Source organism: Caloenas nicobarica, chromosome 3 (genome assembly GCF_036013445.1).
Source record: "Caloenas nicobarica isolate bCalNic1 chromosome 3, bCalNic1.hap1, whole genome shotgun sequence".
In the NCBI taxonomy this organism is placed as follows: domain Eukaryota; kingdom Metazoa; phylum Chordata; class Aves; order Columbiformes; family Columbidae; genus Caloenas; species Caloenas nicobarica.
The window spans coordinates 20,423,730-20,446,635 of NC_088247.1; the positions used below are offsets into that span (position 1 = coordinate 20,423,730).

The 22,906-nt window shown below is 37.7% G+C and overlaps 1 protein-coding gene across 1 annotated transcript in view; it reads right to left on the reverse strand.

Moving 5' to 3' along the window:
- Window positions 1-22,906, reverse strand: part of TPO (thyroid peroxidase) — a 41,914-nt gene that overhangs the window by 7,234 nt on the left and 11,774 nt on the right. Inside the window, 6 exon segments of the mRNA XM_065632038.1 lie at window positions 881-1,118; window positions 2,671-2,841; window positions 3,348-3,606; window positions 10,282-10,797; window positions 16,892-17,098; window positions 19,796-19,925. Coding sequence (XP_065488110.1) covers window positions 881-1,118; window positions 2,671-2,841; window positions 3,348-3,606; window positions 10,282-10,797; window positions 16,892-17,098; window positions 19,796-19,925 — 1,521 coding nt within the window.

Consider the following 22,906-nt stretch of genomic DNA (forward strand, 5'->3'; position numbering starts at 1 on the left):
GCGACTTATGAGAGGAGCTTAAAGGTGAGTGTAGGGATTAGATGTACTTAAAACACCACAGCTAGAATGGTGTAAGCTCTTCAAAACTAGTCTTCTCATGAGATTCAAAATTACTGCCACAAGTACCTGATGGAAACAAAAAAAAAGGTTGGCTTTCTAATACCTTCAGGAGCAGAAGCAAGATATTAATTTAAACTGCATCTTGCACCCCTTCGTGACCTGAAGCTGCATTTCTCTTGCCTACCTGGAGTGAAGGGCTGAACTGGCACAAGCCCCTGGTGGTGGTTGTGCAGGGCTGGGTGAAGGGACATCCTGTGCTGTGTCCAATGAGACAGTTCTGGGAGTACTCTTCAGACCCGGTTCACATAAGAACAGGTACGGGATATTTTTATTATCCCCTTTAGGAAGCTTGAATTACAGCTGTCTGCCTATCCCTTCTGACTTTGCTGTGGTTGCCATGGAAAATGTTGAGGTTCTTGCACTTAAGGACCCTGAGGCCAGTGCAGCCCTCAGGGACTGGGCAGCTAAAGCCTGCACAGTGCTACATCCATCCACACAGAAGTCACCTGCCCCCTCGCACAACTGAGTGCTGGTGGCACCTTGCATTTCCACCAGAAGTGCAAAGCTGGGCATTTCAACAACAGTCTCCACGCCATCTGGAATTGACACTATATACAGACCAAAGAAGAATAAGCAAATGCTCACCCAACAAAATTGACGAGTTAAGATAAAAATGTGGAAGTGGCAGGGAAGAATTGGTTTAAAGCATGTTTAAGTGTCATGTGTTCTTATGTTCTGGGAAGTATCCTCACACATCTGTAAAATCTCCATTGCTTCTACTTTTTTTACACAAATGATTCAACAGCATGAATAAACTCACCTGTCACCATCCCGTAGTGCTTTCATTTGCTTTCCAATGATACACGCAAACAGGGGACCAGTTCTAGCACCTGGAAGAAAGTCTTCTACCAGACCACCAAGCCAAATGTCAATATTGCTAGGATTATGGTACAATTCCATGATTTTTTCAGTGACGTTACGATTGGTTATTACTGTATTCAGGTCAGTTAGAGTTTCTACTTTTGGTAAACTACAAAATTCTCGCCAGTCATTATAACCTGTAAATATTATGTTAAAAGGAAGGTTAGATTTGACCATATTTGAATCTATAAACTTAGTAAATTTAAAAACAATGGATTCTGACAGCCCTAATCATAGTCATAGGCAGTTATGTCTAAAAGCAGGCCTATTGTTATTAGTTAAATTGATCAGGGAAATGATGGCAGGATCTGAAACGACAGGATTTGCAGTTACTACACTACTTTCATGAAGCAAAACAAAGGTTTAAAACAATTCTCCCATATTTAAGCAATGAAAACATGATAATTGATAACAGATAATAGGAGCATGCACTGTGTCTTGAGATTTCCAGACTAGGAATACAAGAGTCAGATGAAGAGTGAGCAAGAATTAACATGAATAAAGTTAGTAACTAAAGCACTTTACAAAGAAGAGTGTCCTAGGGCACATGGCCAACTGTCTGGAAAATATATTTCTTTTACATTTCTTGCATCATTTTGGAATTAAATCCCCCCATCTCCCAGTAAAACTTTAATTTCTGGTCTGGGAGACCCAACCTCCATTTTTACCCTTGTATGGCTGAGAGCTTTATACTCCAGGCCAGAGTCAGACTTAATTGTTACTGTCCAGGGCAAACGGCTTGTATATTCCTAGCTGTGGAGTCGCATAGGAGAAATGGAGAGATTTGTCACCCAGAGACGTAATGCCCTTTGACAATCAGTCAGTCCTACCTCCATGTGTGGGACATTGGGCTCAGAACATAGAATGCCAGTCAGATGTGTCTCTTACTCATGAAGACAAGTGATCTGATTAGGCACGGAGTCCTTGGACACAGCTTCAGAAATGAAAAATAAAGAGGCCCTGCCTGTCATGCTGAAGGTTGCCACCTCTGTTCTCAGAAGCTATGGCATCCTTGTAAGAGGTTTTTTACACAGAACTGGGAACATACTGTGTATTTTGACATCTGATGCAATCAAGTTGAACTAAGCTCCAGCACAGTCTTCCTCTAAACCAGTGCACCCATGGCCTAATGGGCTCAAGTTCCTTGACAGTAAGTTCAATCTTACTCTGGGCTGACTGGAGTGACAAATCTAGTATGAAAAACAGGCACAAATGTGTGATATTTCTCAAAATGAGATGTACATCTAACTAAGCCATCTACACCATTCCTGGAGACATCTCAACACCTTCTGTGGTCCATAGAGCTAATGAGGTTGTGTCTAAGTTGACCTGTCCCACAGGCTGGGGGAAGCCTGGCAATGCAAGTAGTTGTTGCAGCAGAAACCCCGCTCCTCTGGAGGTGGCTCCAGCAAGAGTGAGCCTCAGGTACCTACACTGAACACTCCCAGATTCACTCACTGGTACGGTGCTTCCAGATTCCAGACTTAACAGGTTATTTTAATTTCAAATGCTGGGGAATATGTTATTTCCATCAAAGCTAAAAATATTCACAACTTACATTTTAAAAGAGAGTTAAGTTATTTTTCTCATTACCAAAGCTATTATTTAAAACCTTTCAATAGCATACCAAATATAAGCAGTTATAGTTCAGTTACCAGTTCGAAGAAAATTCACAGAAAATCAATAGACCTGGGAGTCCGTGATCACGGCCACGCTGCAAATTTAATGATGCTAGATCAAGTGAACCATTATTGGACAACACAAACAGTTTTTCTGTTAGCTCCTCATTCAGCAGTTGATCTTGCACCTGCAGTTTTGCTGAATGTGCTAGAAGACCCCTTAGTAAAGGATCCAAGCCACCTTTAAACAGAAAAATAATATAATGTTATATATATAAGCTATTATAACTTTCTCAATAGACATGAATACTAGTACATTTCTATGCTTTTTAAACATTGGCCACAGAGGCTTTTACATTCAAATACATGGAAAACTCTGCTTCAGGTTGAAATAGAAGCAATAGTGCTATGAAAAGGATTATCTACCTCTTCAGGAATAAGAAAATTTACCACCTGACAAAACATTCATCCACAACAAAAAATATATGAAATATCTTCATCATCAATCATCAGTCTGTTGTTGATCTACCAGATGGGTTTAATCTGGATATTAACTTTTGTCTGATTCAGACAACTGTTTAACTGAGAATAATTGTTCCAGTTTATGTTAGTGCTCTGGAACTCATTCAATAACTTAAATCAGTGTTGTAATTAAATAAATGCTCTTATTCCTTATTCAAGATAGGTCATCTTGAAAAAAGTTACCTTATTCTGGAAAAAAATGAAACAGTTAAAATAAAACCATACCTTCTTTAATGAGCCTCCATGGACTAAAGAAAACTTCATGCAAATGAAGATTTGGGAGTCCTGGATCATCTACATACTGTGCATTCAATCGCCTTACTATTGGTTGGATTGTTGCATGACCAAAACGGAAAGCAGCTGTTGAAAACACATTAGAAACTGTAGGATTCACTGTGGGATCATAACCTGTATAAAGTCCAATATACAGATTAAAAGCATCTGGGCCAATGATTTTGGGAATGTAATCTCTTAAAGTAATAATCTGAAAGAAAAGAAAAAGAAACATTTATCATTCAATGTTTTTTATAGGTGAATAGTAACGATTCCCATGTGCTGAATGTCCTTTTCTTCACTCATCTACTCCCAAACATTTTGCATGGCAAAGAGCAGTATTAGCTGGTAAACAATGTAATTCTTATTTTCACACCAATGACTGCAGAGAATCAGTGGCAGGGCTCAGTGCAGTACGACAGCCAGGTCCCTGTCAGCTCCTGCCATAAATGCTAGACCAAGGTCTCTGAAGCAGGGATTATCACTGTTGTGCACTTTTAATCCATGGGCGTAATCCAGTTTATAGGAGGTGTGCTGAGATCTAAAACTCTGATTGTGATGATATAAACAATAAAGCCCTTAAAAATGACAATAAAAGCATGAATTACTATAAAATCTTTCAAGACTGGTTGTTGAGATGAACAGATTCTATTTTCAGACATACATTTGTAACACAAGTCATCTTTACTGAATATTTGAAATGACCAGGCTTTAAAATACTGGTGCCCAGAATCCCTTGGTAGAGGTTTTATGCTAAACTCAAGCCAATTTATAGACTCCTAAAAAGTACACTTCAAAAAGGAAAATGTTGATAAACATTTTCTGTCAAATGCTTTTATAATTTAGTAACATTACAGTCACATGAAAAAAATGAGTAATCATGACCAAAAAAAGAGAGAGTGTGATCTAAAGTACTAAATAAAATGAAAGTGCTTTATAGGTTAAAGATTACGCTGAATTCAATAAAGCATAATGGCATGAATATAAAGCATAATGAACTCAATAAAATACCTATAGATTCAATATAGTGTGCAATAAAATATACAGAGAAATGCACTTTGAGCTTGATATAGTGCATATTGAATAGTTGGCATAAAATGACCTTATGAAAAACTAATATCTTTGTTTTAGACACAGCACAGAGACAAGCAAATTCCTCCAGAATTTGCTTATTTTTCTCAGAAGGTGGAGGTAACAACCCCTTTGTGATTTTAGGTTAGGTCAAGCAGTGAATAAAATATTTGAAATACAATACATTAGAATTCCTTTTACAGATTCTTTAATACAGCATATGAAGTAAATAAAATAATTGCTAGAAATTAATACTGACACTGTCATTTGAGAAGTTAACCTTTTGCTACATTCACAAAGGTTTTGCAAGGGAATACTTCCTTCTAATTTGTATTTAGAGTTAGTTTTTACAAGCAAAGACATTAAATAGGACTAGGTTAGCCACGGACACAAACATTCTGATATGACTGTCAATTTTTGGCTCATTGTAAATGAAACCCCAAACTAAGCTGCTCATAAAGGCTAGATTCCCTGAAGAAAAGGGCAATTCAGATTTTTAATTTGTTCCAGAGGTAAGCTATTCATTTCTTGTTTCCTTCATTGAGGGGTTGTTGTTTCAAGACTTGAAAATTAAAAGGCTGAGGTTAAAAAGGGGTCTTATGCCTGCCCTGAGCTAGGAGAGGCATCTGTCTGATGGAAACTTCCAATGGCTAAATGAGGCTCCATCAAGTGGAGCCTATTGTATTTTAGACAATACAGACTAAGGTGTTACTAATACAGCAGAAGATGATGCTGCCAGAAAGAATCTGGAGTCTAACAGAGAACCGTATCTAAAGTACATCAGCATGCAGCATCCAGTCTTTTTGTAGTCTCTGAATGCACCTTGCCTGAATTTGTCTGTGTGAAGTTGCGAGGCTCCCTACAACTTCTCATAACTGACACATATACAAGTTTTAAAGAAGGTGTAAACAGCTGACAAACATCAAAATTATTTTTGTTAGAATCTAACTCCCTGTTCCGAGAGAATGATTTGAAAGATTTTTTTCATATTTGGCATAAATAAGCATAATAGTTTCTTTCAGTAAAGTGTTTCTTCAACTGACATTCTCCTGTGGAAATAAAGGAATGTGCTTGTCTAAAAATACGTCAATAAAATTAGATCCAGAAAGGGACAATATGGAAAAGAAACTGCAAGCAAGTACAATGAACTATTCTACCATTTATTACTTACTTCGAGTCTACTTATGAATATTAACTTTCAGGTGTATGCAACAGCATAAGGGATTTATGTGGACATATTGAGTCTGAACCTGCAAGGTACTGGGTGGACTCAACTCCTTGTGATATTTAGGAGACTAGGGATAAGCCAGGCTCCTCTTAGGATACATTCAACACCTCATAGCATCAAATCCAAGATCCATAGTATCCTCATGAAGAATTTGATTTTAATCAATAATGTCAACCTGTCTTTTGTCTCATGGCAGTTATTGTTTCAATGCTATAATTCAGTGAAAATGATGAAAAATGGACATTGTTTTCTAAATAGAAGCCCATATGCTCAATATTTAAATGACTTTAGTAGTCTATATGACCAGATAGTAACAGAGAGATTGAGAGTACTTAAATGTTGTTCATTGAGTTACATCAGAGAAAATGAAATGCTGATTTCCTAGAAATTCAACTAACCATTTAGTAAGTATCCAGACAGAAACAGAATCTGAGTGATTATAATACTGTCGGAAAAGTCTTTGTACAGATTTTATGTCATATCATGAATCACATGTGCACTATGTATAGAAAAGTGATTGAATCCTGACCTACAAAGACAATAATACTCCAAGTTAAACAGGATGTCAGTGTGAAAGGCATCATCCTTCTCATTCAGATGGTAGAATTACAACAAGGGTTCCCAAGTGTCCTTATAAATTCAGTGAGCATCTTGGCTGGGTTTGCCTCCAGGCTGGGCCACCTCCAAGCAGAAGTCAGCCAAACATTAGGTGTTTGGAAATAGGTTACATAATTTCAAATTATTTTTGCAAATTCTTTGTTGATGTTAATAGTCATTTCAAATTAGGTACAAAAGACACAGAAATTCATATTACTTCTCATAAGGCTCGGTAGACTTTCCTTGCCAAAACCCCTCCAGTATTTTCCAAAGTAGGTGTGAATGGGGCACAATGGATGGAAAAGGAAAATAAATTAAAAAAAAAAAAAAAGGCTGGAAGAGAGAATATAAAAATATGTGTACTATCATAAGTAAGGCTGAAAGTGCAACTTGTGTTTGCCATTGGTCAGAGTCAACTGTAAGCTCTCACTGAGATAGTGAAAAGGCAATTAAATGAAGCTCCTGCACTTGAGAAAGACTGTAGAAATAATAGAGAACAACCAAACACGGCAATGATGTTTAATTCATTAAAGTGCTCTGCACAGTTGGTTTGAAGTTCTCACTATAGGTATTAAAGGATTAAAGGTGATACTGAAGTCCTAAACTTTTCTGTAAAGGGTGATTGTATGATAGTTCAATTTTTAATACATATGAACACATTATTATATTTCCTTTAATAGTCTGAACCATACACTTTATAAACATGATCTAGGACACTGTGCAACACATATTGCTTTATAATATTTATTATTTATCTATTTATCATTTATAATTTCATAGAGTTTGAGCTCTGAGAGGAGTTATCTAATCAACTAATTTCACAAACAAACTTAGTCCAAGTTAGCCATGTTGAACCTGATAATTGTAGTTAAGTTAAAGTATGTCAGCCTCTGGCTGAGAAGTAGGGATGCAAGATGCTTAGAGAACACAAGTAGATGTAGAAGGAAGTGAAAAAACCCCCGATATCCACACTGACAACTAAAGACAACTGCAATTAGCATGAACTGTCAGTAACACCATTAATTCAGAGATGCTTCTCTCATACTGTAATAAATCAAAAATAATTTGATTCAGATTGATCTGCAAAACTCCTTCTTCACTGTGACTAGTGCCACATCATCTGGCTTTCACAATCCAAATGTCACATGAGGGGAAATGGTGTCTGGGAGGAACAGCACACCGCATACAGTTGTATCGTGCAAACCACTATGTACAAAATAGCGATGTTGAGACTGTAGCAGCTGCATAATTGAGCATTTTCTCCTGTTTCATCTACACTTTTTGTTTGAAGGAAAACAAATTTAAGCTATTTTCTTTCAAATAGTTTAAAAGGAGGAAATCTAGTTATTCTATTTTGTTCTCTCAGGTAAGGACAGGAATAAGATAAACAAGCAGATAGTTTCATTTCAGTTAGTAAATGACAATAAAAAAATGTCTTTTTGCACAAAACACTAGGTAAATCAGGGTGTGCATTTTTACCACTATATACTGCAGTGTTAATACCTTAGAGTTAAGCACATGTCATTCCCTAAGGGGAAAGTTAACCACTGTTGTGGTTCATATAAACTACCACTTATCGGTGAAACATAACTACAGTGCAGTGAAAAAGATCTGGTTTGCCCTGGATATCAACAGGCAGTTTCTATCATTCATAACTTTGTCAAGTTTCTGTTATTAGATGCTTGTCACTGGAGATGTTTATGCTTCCAAAAAAGCATCCAGGATGAAAAGTATGGTCTAAAGAGAGATTTTTTTTTTCCATTCTCTTCATTCTAGAAAGAAGGGAAGGCTTTTTGTTCAATTCTCTATAATTACACACCCACAGGCAAAAATTATGCTTGAAAGTGTTCATTCCAAAAAGAGAGAATTTTAGAAATGTATAGTAACTGAAACTAAATTTTAGAGTGGAAATCTAACGCAACTTCAACTAGAGCTGTCATTAGTGTGCTGGTTAGCAGACCACATTAATAGAGATACCCCAATTATCTCTTTCAAATGAATATCTCTAAACCAGCTAGATACTCAAACACATTTCTAATGAGCCATAGGAAAATCTCATTAGTTTGTGATACTGGTAGAGATAATGAGTAGCCCAGATTCATGCAGAGTATTGCCTTCCACAAAGTGTTTTCTTTCAGGCCATAATGTTACAGGATGTAAATCAAAAGTGTATGAATGCACAGAGGCCTACTTTTGGCTTTGCATTTTCCTTCTAGCAAGGATTAACAACAATTCTGACTTGTCAGTGCCATTATTTTAATGCAAACAGCACATTTACAGCAGAGGAGCTGACATGGTTAATGTAAACACGATATAAATTTTAAAAGTCAAACTTTTCAAAAGGACTGACAGAATACAATTAAATAAGGTAGGTTACTTTTCTGAAGTCATCTGGCTTTAAGTGCAAATAACATGCCAGAGAACATTGGTGGTTTCTTAACATATTCTGCTGACTAAGAATTGTGGTAGAAGAAAGGACAACTGAAATTTTCCTCTCTCCTTACCCCATTTATCTTCAAAAAAGGCTCCTTTTGTTACTAAAAAAAATCTGTTTGCAAGAATCAGACAACATATGAATGTCACCTAGCTCTCAGTTCATTCTGGTCCTGATATTACTCATTCCATATTATGGATTATAGTGGACAGACTGAATCACTGTTCTTAGGTTGTCTGATTAAAGGTGAATCTCCACAAATGCAAAGACCCCAGTGAGGATCCGAGGAGCAACTTCAGACAGAGCAGCCTGAGTAACCCAACCATGGAAAAGGGGCTCACGGGATTGTCTGTTCCCCGAGGCCCCCAGGGAGAGCAGCCAGACCCCAATCCTAGGTATGAAACCCACCAAAAAAAAAGGAAGAAACTGCCCCTCAAATGTCATAAAAGCTAAAAGGGCAGTTGCTACTTTTTGTGGGGTGCAGGGAGGAGATGACTTGGGGACTGTATAGAACTTCGTTTGCAATGTTTTAAGGGGTTGTGGGTGACAGTGAAATGCTATGGGATACTCAGGAAAAGGATGAAAGGTGGACAAAGGGAAGGGTCAAGGTGGACTGGGGAGGAACATGTATAGGAATATAGAAGTAAAAGTTGATAAAAGGGTACCCAAGGACAGGGAGCCACAACATCCACCCATCTATTCGGCTAGCACTAGAGGAATCCATCTAGGTCCTCATGACATTCAGATTTGACTGTCCCTGACACTGTGAACAAGCAGATTAAATTTTGCTCAAGAGAAATCCTGTTGAATGTTTTCATCATGTTTCATTTATGACAGGGTCATGTGGAGGTCTGCAGGAACCGAAGAGGAATAACAGAACTGTGAGGAAAAAAAGGAGTTAAAGCCTGTGTAGCTACTTCATTGGAGGGAAGCAGGGGAGGGTCCTGGAAAGAAAAAGTAAGCATACTGAGTTGAAATAGATTTTCCTATTCTCAAGTCTAATATAAACATTCTTATGGACTCTTTTCTTCTGTATTTTCCCATATTTATTTCTCCTGCTCTCTCCTATCAATAGTAGCTCTTGAAGTTTATGCATTAATGCATCATTGAGAACTTCACAGGCAATTTTACACAGGGAAGTTATCCATTTATACAATTCCCATGAGAAAGCAAGCATTTTGAACACTATGTAAATACAGACATTGCTTTTTAATTGTTTCCTTTACCAAGCAAAAAAAAAAAAAAAAAGGCATCTGAAAAGGCCTCTTCAATAGACAAAACAGATACCAGAAAAGCCTGCAGAAAGATGAAGCAGAGAGTAGAAGCTGCCATGAAAATCAGAGCACTGAGGGGTCTGGACAAACTAAGGACAAGGACATCGCATTCAGGAAAGTGGAAAACAGAACAAACTTTAAACATGCCAAATTTGAAATGCAGAAATAGGTCACAAAGAAAGGGTAACCACCTCTAAAGCCACTCACAGGTTAGAAGTTTTGTGACCGATTCTGTTCTAAGACATTTACTGCAACATGTAGGTAAGCAACTAAACAGCCAACCTGATGCAGAGCGCCAACAATTTTTCGTGCTTCCTGGTAGACAGTCTCAGCGGTCCAGTGGCCGTTGATGTTTTTGAGGGCTCTGGCCAGGCGGTTGTGCTCCCTCAGCCACAGCGTGTGCATGGCTGCCAGAGACGTGACCTCGCTGGATCGGCTGTCCCCGGCCATAAAGCATTCAATTCTCTCACCGCCACTTGCATTTGAGTCCTGTGCACAAGGTGATGGGATCTGATCTGTAAAAGGCAGGTATTCCCGATGGCTGTCATAATATTTGACATTTACTCTAAGAAGGCCTTCTTTGCTTGTTAAATTCCTCAGTTTGTTTTCAACAGCAGGTGTACTGCCATAGACAGTAGAAGCATCAAGGAAAGAGGTTAAGCCATTGATCTGTTGTCTTGGATTTAGTGCTGATACATTTCCAAAGAGAATAGTATGATCACCAGTGCCACACGCAGGAGATGAGCGGTAGAAGGGCAGGCAATCCATCCCTGCAGATAATGTATCATTGGTGGTCACCTGCAGTACAAAAAAAAAAAAAAAAAGTATTTTCTGAGGTGAAGTTAACATAGCTGAGGATGTAGAATCAAGGGTTGTGTAAATATTTCTTTCCTCTGTTTCAGTTTTCAGTTGTTCATTCTTCATTTACTGGAGAGACGTATTCTAAACCTGTACAGATTATTTTACTTCAGATTTAAGCAAAAAGATGATTCAAGCCTTTTTAAGCAAAGACAGAAATAAAACCCAAAACATCCACTCTGTCATAAAAGCAAGCTACTGATCTAATACCTTTTGCATAGTTCTACATCTAAATTAGTCTGGTTTCACAATGAAAATTCATCATGAAATGTACTGCAGTGAAGACATGAACATCTGGTCAAATTATGTTCTACTGAACACCAAGTGAAACAGCAGGTTTACATGTACACAAAAAACGTAATGAAGAGTTTCAATGTCAGTAGCAGGACACTGTAAAAGCTTTGTTTTGATACTTAATTTTAATCCAGTTTCCTAACTAAAAAAGGTATATATAATTATTCACTCTGCTTTCTGCCAGTCCCCCACAATCCTTCCTCGACATTGTTTCACAATGATGGGTGTTTTACAAGTATTGAATTCCGACTGCCATCATAAAAAGCAAAGGCTGCGCAGAGCCTTTGCCAAGTGAAAGGCTTCCCTGTCCTTCATCGGTTTGACCCACATACAGTCGAGAGACTGGGGTCAAACGGTGATCCAGCATTTGTGTGGATGCTGGATACTCAGCATGGATACAATCTGAACTAGCCTGTCAGACAGTCAGCTACTCCAAATACAGGTAAACGGCATGGGAGAAATGGGGGAATTATCAAATCAAGTTTTGCAGTACAGGTAAGAGTAATAGGGGCAAATATGGCCCAAATGAGACAGCTGGAAGTTTTGCCACAGGAGAGCACTGAAAATGGTATGTGAATAACTTAACAGATGTGGGGAAGGCAGCAGAGGTGTTGGAGGAGGAGAGAAAGCAAGAGGGAGAAAGGTTTTATTCACTTTGTAGGATATGCAAGAGGAAAGCTCAGATCATCAATTCTATTTCAATGAATAGAGTTCAACACTAAGATGAAAACTGCCATGTTTCAAAATTACTAAATTCTCTCTGTGTTGTGTAATGCAGATTTGGCTTTACAAACTCTCTGAAAATCACATTATTTCCAAATTTTAACAGTATTGCATTGTGCACCAACAGTGAGCCATAACAGCCTGTGAAGATAGAATAGTCATTACAGAGGGGGTAAAAGTAACAAGGGAAGTTTGGAATGCAATTCAAGAGCTTAATAAAATAACATAATTACCTCATTTATTACAGCAAGTAAAATTTTCTTCCTACTGAGAACTCATGATACCAATAAAGCATTTAAGTTAAGAAATGGTTTAATTTGTTTTTCAAGTTTTGTTTGGTAAGAAATCCTACTAATGTTTCTTCACTACCTAGGTTTTAGCAAATCAAAGTAGGTTATTTTCGAAGGAAATATGTAATTTCTTTTCCTCCTTTTTTTTTTTTTTTTTCCTTCCTCCTTTCATTGATTGCTGAAATCAGTAACACATCTGCCTAGGGGTTTTCTATTTAGTATTTGTCTCTATTACTGAATCTCTTGCTATTAGTGTGGCTTGTGTTTCTCTTCAGCTTGTAATGTAAGCAAGAAGTTCATTCATACTACAAAAACTTGACCTTGGCAGCCACAGGATTGAATGTGCTTGACTGTCTCCTGCTTCTGGTTATCAGGAAAACCTGGAAGAATTCAGGTATCACTGGGAAAAAATGCATGGGCTGCCTTTAAGTTGTTGAACAGTGAGGCTCACAACAAAACATATTAACAGTGAATGAAGTTCATACTAAATGATCTTTAGTTAACTGCCTCTGCAATCTTAATCCAAACCCTTCCGTGTCCCAGTGGAGAAAAACAGCAATAATGAACATTAAGGGATTGGCAGGACTGCATAGTGCAGTCCTTTCCCTTTTCATGGAGCAAGTAGTGTGCAGCCAGCAGCTGAATGTGCAAATAAGAGGTTCCTTGCATTATTAGTCAAATGACATAAAAAATAATCTGAGAAAAAAAAATATACCTTTTTCTGCTGAAATGGGCACAGAATCACACTTTTCTCCAAAACTAATGAACAATATTCCTATCATTTTTTTTTTCTCTGCCTTGCATAACTCTAGAGGAAACAAACTCACAACGGAACTCTCTCTGGCCACAATAGTTTTGCTAGCATAGCAGCACATTGATTTATACTGTTATTACATATGCACGGTTGAATCTGTTTATGGTGAAATTATTTTACATGTAGGAGACTGAAAGGCACAAATTGTTTCCCTGTACCTGAGTATCTAAACAGTTATTTCAGTTAAAGAAAAATTCTTTCTCATTGTGAATTTGTTCTGTGGCAAATGATCTTGTAAAAGGATTTTTCCTGTAGACTTAAAATAAAATTTTAAGTCCTGTAGACTTAAAATAAAACCTGACTTGGGGTCTATGAAAGTTTGGCAATAAGTAAAACATGAGTGTTTATTTGTGGACATGAAACTCAGACATGAGTCAATGACCCCATCTGACAGTGAGCTGCCACCTCAGGAACACAGAAGAAGGCAGAGGATCACTTTGCTGGTTGCTGAGCACACACAGACTGATCCATTTGTAGCTGAGACAGTAACCTGTCATGTTACATGTCAGCTTTTGCAAATCACCTCACTTTTCTGTGGTGCTGTTTCTTTTCCACCTTTTTGCATCTGAACTGTCTGAAAGCTTTTTACTATGTGCATGCACCAGATCTCACTTATTGTCAGCAATGTAATTAATACTGAATAACGTCAGTAGCTCTCCTATGAAAGCTTTTCTAATGTCTCATTACGTCTCAACCCTAACCTGCAATAATCATCTGAGGAATGACAGGTTATCTCCACAACCCTGTTCCACGTGCCTAAAGGTAGTGATTTTTTTTCCCCCACATTATGGGATTCTGAAAAAAACACAGGGGAAAAAAAAAAAAAAAAAAAAGACGTTCAGGCTCTACCAGAAGCTACAGGCTTGGTATGAGAATCACTGAGTAAAATTCTATAGCCTTTATTATGAAAATGTCCAGAATAGAAAATCATAATGGTTCCTGCTAACCTATGAATCATTTATTCACACTTGTTATCAATATTAATGCACTACCACAGCTTTCAATCCTTCATTGAATTGCACTGACTCAGAATATTTTCCAGACAGCTTATCTAACCTGCACAGTCAGGAGCTCCCTTTCCCTGGTCAGAATCCTAGAGAGGGCAATCCTAGAGAGTAGCTCCAAGCATGGTTGTCCTTTTTTTGTGGGTGGGCTCTCCCTTGGGTGCCACTGTTCTAGGAACACAGCAAGAGTGCAAAATGCAGCCTCTACATTTACATTGTTGGATAGTATGCTAGTGGTTTCACCGTCTTTGGAAACCAGCCACAGTTTCTTCATATGCAAAATTAAGGTATAAAACTAACAGTGGCTGTTTTCCAAATGTTTAATAGGTAGAGATTAGCCTTCAGGTTGCAGGAAGAAAATAAGTTCTAGGGGGAAACAGTATTTTCAGTGTTCAAAAAACAGTTCCTCTGGTCATACTAAAAACTACTAACCCCCTCCTTTTTTTTTTTTCTTCTTTTTTTAATACAGTATCTGTTCTTTGCCTTTGCCAAAACCAGTCACAAAATACTAGACATATAAGAAAAGGAAAAGAACAAAAATCTTCGTATCTGTCCCTCTTTAAGCTATGAATAACAGAAAAATGAAATGGAGCTTAAGGATTCATGGGACTGTGATCAAGCAATGAATTCACAAGTTGGGAAACTTATCTAATACTTATAGGGTTGTGCCTGAATTTCTTCATATAGAATCATAGAATCATTTTGGTTGGAAGAGACCCTCAGGATCATAGAGTCCAACCCTATATGCCCCGCCATGGCCACACCATGTACCAAACACCAGCTCCCAAAGGTGGCTATGGGTATGCCTTGACCCCATTCCCCTGCCAGGCTATACTGCTGAGCAGAAGCAGCTCCTAGGCTCTAGTCACCACTAGATTTAGTACACGTACACAAAACTTGCCTTCAAGAGCATCCTTGAAACATTCTCTGTGATGAATCTCTTCCAGCTCCAAGACAAAAATCTGAACTATGTCCCTTGTTTAGACCACTGAAGGATGCACTTGTGGGTCAATGCCATGGTAACCTGTGCAGCTTCTTTCTCTCTGCACCATGATGCTGTTACCACATGGATAATATTTGCCTTGGAGTTCTTTTTCAAAGATCTCTTAAATTGTCACTTCTTTAAGCAGATGGGATTTCTAGGCTTGAGCTAGTCAGGATTCAGTGATTAGGCTTCTATGGTCCCTGTGATCTGCATTTGATTCAAGTTACAGGCCATACTATGAGTGCCTTCTCAACTTAAAAATCTATTTAGCAGTTAAAAAGTGGAGATTCGCACTTAAAGATCAATACTAATTGTGCTGTTTCAAAGAATTTGTCATAAACACAAAACACAAGCTTTCAAAGGCTTTTGCAATTTTATAGCTGCAGTGAACTGACTTTAAAAATGAGAGCTGAAACACAGCCACATTGTGTCATATGGTGGAGACACACTCCACCTCCTTCATGACATCATGTGAAACACTGCTGGTCAGGGACTGGACTTCTGCCCTAGCCTCTCCTGGTGAGACTCTGGAAGTGTGAATCTTTGTAAGACTATTACTTAACAGCACAAACAGAATAAATAATTTCTTGCCCCAGATGGAAATTTGAGACACAATAAATTAGAGATTTTTGTCAGAACTATGGAAGACTGATTGTAATTATGGCTGTTGTGGCTAAACCAGGTTAGCCAGTCACTCAATATCCTGATAATGTGATTCTTTAAGTCTGTGCTCTTTCTGAATGCTCTCAAGCTATGCTTGCAAGCTTTCAAAAGTCCATTTCTCCTGGGTGAGAGAAACTAGATTTACCTGCCTGTGGTAAAATTGCAGGTAGTCATTAATTTCACTGAGCCTTCCCTGTGTTTTAGATTCTCCCACCAAATGGAAGACGAACCATCTTTCAACACAGACCCTGATTCGGTTCCTATTACAGTTAGCCGAATATTTTCCTTTATGTTTAATGGAAGTGGAATGAGGCACTTAAGGCAGAAGGAGCCTGTGGCATAGCTATCAGTTACGGTTTGTTGAGGGGAAGAGTTTTGTATTCTGAGGGAACTTATTCCCTGCATTGGCCTCAGTGCAGAGAGAAGCTGGTCAGTAATCAAGCTCCAAGCCTAAGGAAAGCAATTTATGTTGCTCTGGACAGAGATGAAGGCATCAGTGCAAGGGCTGTAATGGGCATGAGGCTCTCCTGCAGCACAAGGAAAAGGCCAGGATGAGCTCTGAGAAACAAAAAAAGTAGTTTGACTTTGTTACTTAGTTTTTTGAGTGAAAGAATCACTATACTTTCAAATTAATCAGACAAAAATACAAGATCTTATATTTATACCAATTCAAGTTTCTTCTAAACCTCTAACAAGCTTTGAATTCATGTTTTCCATCTACTCAAAGAGGTGATGTATGTAAGCTTCAGCAACTCCTTGAAAATTATTTTGTACATATGTTGAAAAGATAGCTCTCTTCAAAAGTTTGCATTAGCTGCTGGAAATATCTTTGCTTTCACTGAGTAAAGTTAAAATCCTTTCACTTTATCTGGCTGGCAATGTAAAACCAGAATTATTTATGACTACTTCCCTGTTTTCCCCAATGGAACTCAAAACCTTGAAGCATGAGAACAATAACACTGGGAGGGACTAGTAAGGTTTCTCTGCAACATAAACCTGAGAGGCAGAAAAAATTTGATATTTGTATAAAGTACCTTAGCTATGGTTTGTTATCTCTACAAAACAATTTAAATATCCACCTTTTGCATGTAATAGTTGCACTGTATTTCAATTTTTCTTTCACTGTCTGCTCTAATATTTCTGGGTGATCTATCAATTTCCTTTATAATTATTTCTGTGTATGCATATCACTCATGTGTTTTACTTTACTCACCTCTTCAGAGCCTGGAATATCTCTTGAAGAATTAATTTAGAATCTTACCTTTATTGGAAAACATGGACTTTGTTTTTCACATGTCATTTGGCACTCCTTTCCAGTTAGGAAGGTGGTTCTTCTTGTGCTTTGGGGTGTGAATGCAATGTCATGGTCTATGTACTGTCCCCACACCATAATAATATCAGAATACAGGTTGTCTTCAGTAACAGCCTCATTAGATGCATGAATAATTTTTCTTGTCACTTCACGAACCTGTGAAGAGAACTAATTTATCTTAAGTGCTGAGTAGTATTTACTTCTCATAAAAATGATAAAACACTAAAAAGCAGGGGAAACAGTGATAAAAGCTAAGTTTTTTTCTTTACAATACTTGATGTTGTAGAGTACTTTTAATGATTTGCTTAAAAACAAACAAACAAACAAACAAACAAAAAAACAAACAAAAAACAACAAACAAAAAACCTCAGCAAAAAACCCAACCTCTGAGAGACTCTTATTTCTGTTGAGGAGCTGAAATACAAGTGCCACAAGCAGATTCAAAGATGATTCAGCTTTTTTTCTGTATATTTTCCAAATGAGCAGTGTATCTTTGTTCCTTTCCAAAGAATTTTGAAAACTACACATTTCTTTTAGACTGTCTAAAAGTTTTCGTTCTATTGATTCTGCTTTCTGCTCCTTTAAAAAATGGATTCTGTTTGCTGGGCAACCTCAAATCACTGTAGATATACAGAGGCTCTGGGCTGCTCCATATGTAAATGGAGTAGCGTCTGCAGCCCAGGAGACAAAGTAGGTTGCAAATACATGGTAGGTAAAAGTTCTGCTTAATTTTCCCAGACAGGGAAACGCCGAAACATATTTCTACAGCACTTCTGTGAAAGCTGAATACAGATGCTCTGAAGGGGAACACATGGAGACATCTATGCTACATGTCCAGCCTATACTAATAACCAAGCAAAACCATCAGAGCCAAATCAGCAGTCACTTTGTGATGATTAGGGTATCATTATTATTCACAGGTCCCTCCCTCGTGCTGTAAAATATTCCCTTGCATACAGCAGCTGCCTTAGAAGTCAAGCAATTGAAAGGGCAGCACATAAAACAGTCACAGAGTCTGTAATAAATATAAGGGCTATATAATGAATGTATAAGGCAGGTGCAGTTAAATAGAATTGGTAAGGACAAGAGGCAACACGGGACTTGTCAGGAGCATCAGCCTTTATATTGGAATAGTCAAGAGCAGAGATACATAGAGCTCATCAGGAATACAAGTCTTTATATCAGTTTTTAATAGCGTTGGTGGCCACAAAGCATGAACTTTTTTTCTTGCAGTTAGTAAGATTTTCTTATCACTGTTAACTTGAACGGCTACATTGTGTTCTAATATTGCTTTATGTAATCCTCACATTTATCTCTCATCTTCACATTATTTGCATGTTGTTTTTTTAGAAAATACAGTTGGATAGCTAAAAGTACAAAAAAAAAAAAAAAAAAAGAAGATTATAGAAATGAGGAAAAACATCTATGGCACTAGTTTTATCCTATCTTCAAAATAGAGCAGAGAACCTTGCTGATGGTCAGATATGATCAAATTCGGTGTAGTCATGTAGTTTTGTTTTAGTGTGTTTTACTTCAGAAGCATCTACCCCAATGAATCTAGAAAAGCGCAGTTTATACCATCTACTAGAAATTTACCTGTGTAAATGTCAAGTTTTCATCTTTGAGCATTAAACTGTGAAGCTTAGAGACAATGTTATTTAATTAATAACATGATTTGCAGGTGACATTAACACTAAATTCTATTGCTTATCCTTATTAAACATATGATGAGTAAAATAACAAGACTTTGAGTCCATTAAAAGTCAAGTTTCAAAGCAATGATAACAAACCAGAAAGAGCAAATCCAGCCCAAATCGTTGCACACTGCACTGGGGAATTTTTCACCCAGTCCTCTATTTAAGTATTTTTTCTTCATATTTCCCTCTATCATGGCTCTGCTATTTTTTACGTATATGAGCTGCTAAAAACCATAAATATCGCAACGCCTTCCTAGCTCAGTAACTTTAGCTAAAAAATGAAATTATGATTTGACAATAATACTTGTTCAGTTAAGGTACACTAACCTAGGAGAAATGCTATATATGCATATACAGACATGCATGCTAGCTTGTTTATGTGGTTTATATTTATTTAGTTAACACCCAACCCTGTTTTCACCCTCTGCCATCCCTGAATAAAAGCACCATAATTGAAACAAAAAATCATAAAGTCACTGGAAAGTCTACACTGGAAGGAAACTCTGGAGACCACATGATACAGCTTTCTATTGAAAGTAGGGATTAGGTTATTCAGAGCCCCATCAAGCCAGGTCTTGGTTATTTCCCAAAGGGTATTCCAGCAGCTGTCTAAGCAGCCTATCCCAACATTTAGTTGTTCTCACAACATTTTTTTTTTCATGTATCAAGACAAAACTTCCATGGAGCAACTTGTGGCTATTGCTTCTTGCCATGTCAATGTGCAACCTTGCGAAGACCTCCCTCATCTCTCTAACAGCCTTTTCTGTATGGGAGGACTGTGATTAGGTCCACCATGCTCCTCCTTTACTCTAGGTTGAGCAATCACCACCCTGGTTCTTCTGCTGTCCCGCATCTGGAGCACACCAGGGCAGGCCCATGGGGCTGGCTCATGGCCTGCCTGCTCTCGACCATGGACCTTTTTGGCAGAGCTGCCCCCAAGGCCGTCAGTGTCCCCTGCGCTGCTCCTTGAGCTTACCTCAGCCCAGGTGCAGGGGACCTCTCACTATCTGGCTGACTGAACTTAGGCTTTAGCAAAGCCGTCAATTCCTTAAATGAGCTCAATGGCTTCTCTTGCTCTTTGATTTACTGATGCAAATGGTGGCAGGTGCGGTTATAGCCCCATGTAAGTATTTCATTTTATGATGCACTTTCTAACCAAGGGTAGCTGGACTCCGTTGTATCGGATGCTGAGATCCCATCCTCGAGGTTGACTGAGTCCATCTTCATAGGCTGGTGGAAGCCACCTAGCCAAGGCCATATTGGATGCTCCCCATCTAGGATGTTCTCTGGGAAAATAAAGCAACGAAACCTAAAAAACAACAATGGCAGCAAACCAAAAAAGTCCTCCACCTCTGTATAATTCTAAATATAAAATCATCATCAGCTACAGTGCAATATTCCATTGTAATAAAATGTTCATGTAACAATCTTTAAAAAGGCATAAAATATTGGTCTTCAGGTCTTCAACTTGACTCAAAAGGAAAAAATAAATTACTAGTGAAATACTACTACCTAACTTATGGTGGTAACATAAGTTTGACTTCTTTGAAATACCCCAGTGGTGATTTCCTGATAGTGTCCTCATTCCCCTTAAAGTCAGATATATTCTTAAGTGCCTTTGCTGACATTTTTGAAATATATTTGTTCAGAGCAATAGCTAGGAAATCAAGATTTAGGAAAATATAAAGAAGCCCTAGAAGAAAGACGAAGAAAGCCTAGAAGAAAAATGGATACTAGTCATACAGAAGTAATCATCTGGCAAGACTCAAGAAGAAAGGACAGAGGAAAGGGGGATGATGGTTGAAGCTGCTGAATTCAGTGGCAATGCTCCCTCTAGTTGCATATGTCCTAGTACTTGGGTACAGCTTTAGGAGGGCCTCTGCAAAAGCCCAAGCCCCGGTCTGCATTTAGCTCTGCTTTTAAGTTGCGAGCACCAATTGCCATGTGGTTTTGGCTCCTGCCAATTAGCATTTCTCTCAATGACACCTGGCTGGGCACATCTTGGGATTAGGTACACGCCAGTTTGCCGTCCTGCGGCCAGCCTGATGGGAAGAGGGAAGGGGAGTAAAAAAGGTTAAACAAAAGTCTAAGAGTAAAAGGGTGGCAAGATACAGGCCATGCTTGTTTTGAGGGCCAGGAAATTATTCTTGGTGATTTTTATTTATTAGTATAGTCAGTGAGTCTTAGACTTGATCCAATTAATTTTTCTTCTATCATGAACATTTCTAATGCATTTTTCCGAAGAGAATATTTTAGTGGGTTCTGTTTGTTTGTTTGGGTGTTGGATTTTGTGTTTGTTCGTTTTGTTGTTGGATTTTTTGTTTGTTTGTTTTGTTGTTGTTGTTTTGTTTTGCTTTTAACATGACCTGTTCAATATATTTCATAATTGTTAAATGTATATAGATACCAAAAACAAAAAATAAGATTGTTGCAATGTACCCAGTTGACCAGAATAGTAAAGTAAGCCACAAAGAACCAGAAATATTCCCAGACAGTTAGTAGAACTACACAGCATTAAAACATGTCTACTGGGATGCTAAAGAGGGAACAATTATTTTATTAATACTTCATTGATCTCCAGCACACTGAAGTGGCTCAATTTGCCAAGCTATATGGTACAGCAATACACTTAATTAGTAACAATAATTCACACTTGAAAGTTGAAGTATGCTTTAATAAAGCATTCAAATTAGTTACAGTTGATCTGCCTTTATTGAAATTACATAAAATACTGCACATAGTGTAGTGCTATTTCACTCTATTAAAAATAATGAAATGTTAATTTAACTGCTTAACCAGTGATTTTTCTCCTGATTGCTTTTATATTTCAGCAGATCACTGGAATGCTACTTTAGTAAAACCCTTCTCACATGCCTTTTTATTATTACTTTTAAAATGTTAATGTCTTGGAATCTTGGTTGAGTTAAAAAGCTTTTTATCCTGGGCAGCTGAAATAATGAGATTTTGGTACTATACAGCTTTATAGAATAGTCAAATTTGGTTACTATATATTGTGTTTATTGGATGTGGGACTTTTAATTCACTTGTGAAATACTGGAATTGCACAGTTTGGATTTTGTTTTGGCTCCATTAGAAGGAATCTGGAGTTTCAAGATGCAGTTCACTATACAGATTTATGTATTTTGAATATTATTTTAACGTCCTGCCTAGTTTCAGATAGAAAGAATGAATACCATATAGCAATTTAACAATTGGATTTTGTCATGTTTTACATCTCTCTGAGCTACCACGGACATAATTTCTGTCAAACATGGAAAACTTCTGAAACATAAGCCTGCCACTAAACTGAACACTTAGCTTGTATTGAAGTAGCTATTCTAAAGGAAAAATCTCAATTTCTTCTTACAGTCAATGGATTCAGTCGGTTCTGCTCATTTTTTCCACCAGGTGAGCCATATTCATACCTCTGATGGTATGAAAGCTTCAAACTAAACATCGGGTCCTTATCTGATGAAATGGTTAATGACACAGCAATGAAATAGAAATGTTCTAGATAAAATTCCTCCTAGCTGTCCAAACGTTAGGCATACAAAGTGTAATCTAGTCTTCTAAGTACCTGTCCATCAAGCCAGAGGGACAGACAGCTCTTGAGTGCCATCTTATCATCCCATCCTATCTCTCACTATCAGGAACAGCCAAAGCTGCAGAATTGCAGAAGACATATAATTACCTCGGAAAGCTAAGATTAGGTGAGGTTAATTAAACTGTGAGATGCCATTTCTTTAGTACCTGTAATTCCTTCACCTTTTGAATCCCTCATATTGCACTAGACACTAAAAACTACACAGATCAATGCTAGTTCGTCAGGATAAAAAATGTGCCACAAATTTATTTTGCTTATTATCCACACATATGCCTTCAGGCAAAAAGAGAAGTAAAATCTATTGATATCTGTCACTAGGAAATGTGGATAACGACTCTGCTGAGAATGTCTGTTGTCATGTCGATACTCTCCATAGAAGGCCATGCTTATGCTATTCTGTTCTGCCTTTTTTCTAAGAACAAAGTAATCTCAGTGCTGTGGAATAAATAGTAAACTATCTGATATGTCACAAGTATGTGAACTGGTTAAGTAAAACATCTATAAAGAAATTCCATGCTTATTTTAAAATAGATTTAAATAGATTTTTCTTATAGGTAAACAATTAATTCCACTGTGAATTTTGTTTTTAAATTTTACCTATGAAATGCAGCATTTACTGATCTACAGCACAGGTGCACATTCCTATTGGGTGATTAAAGCTAC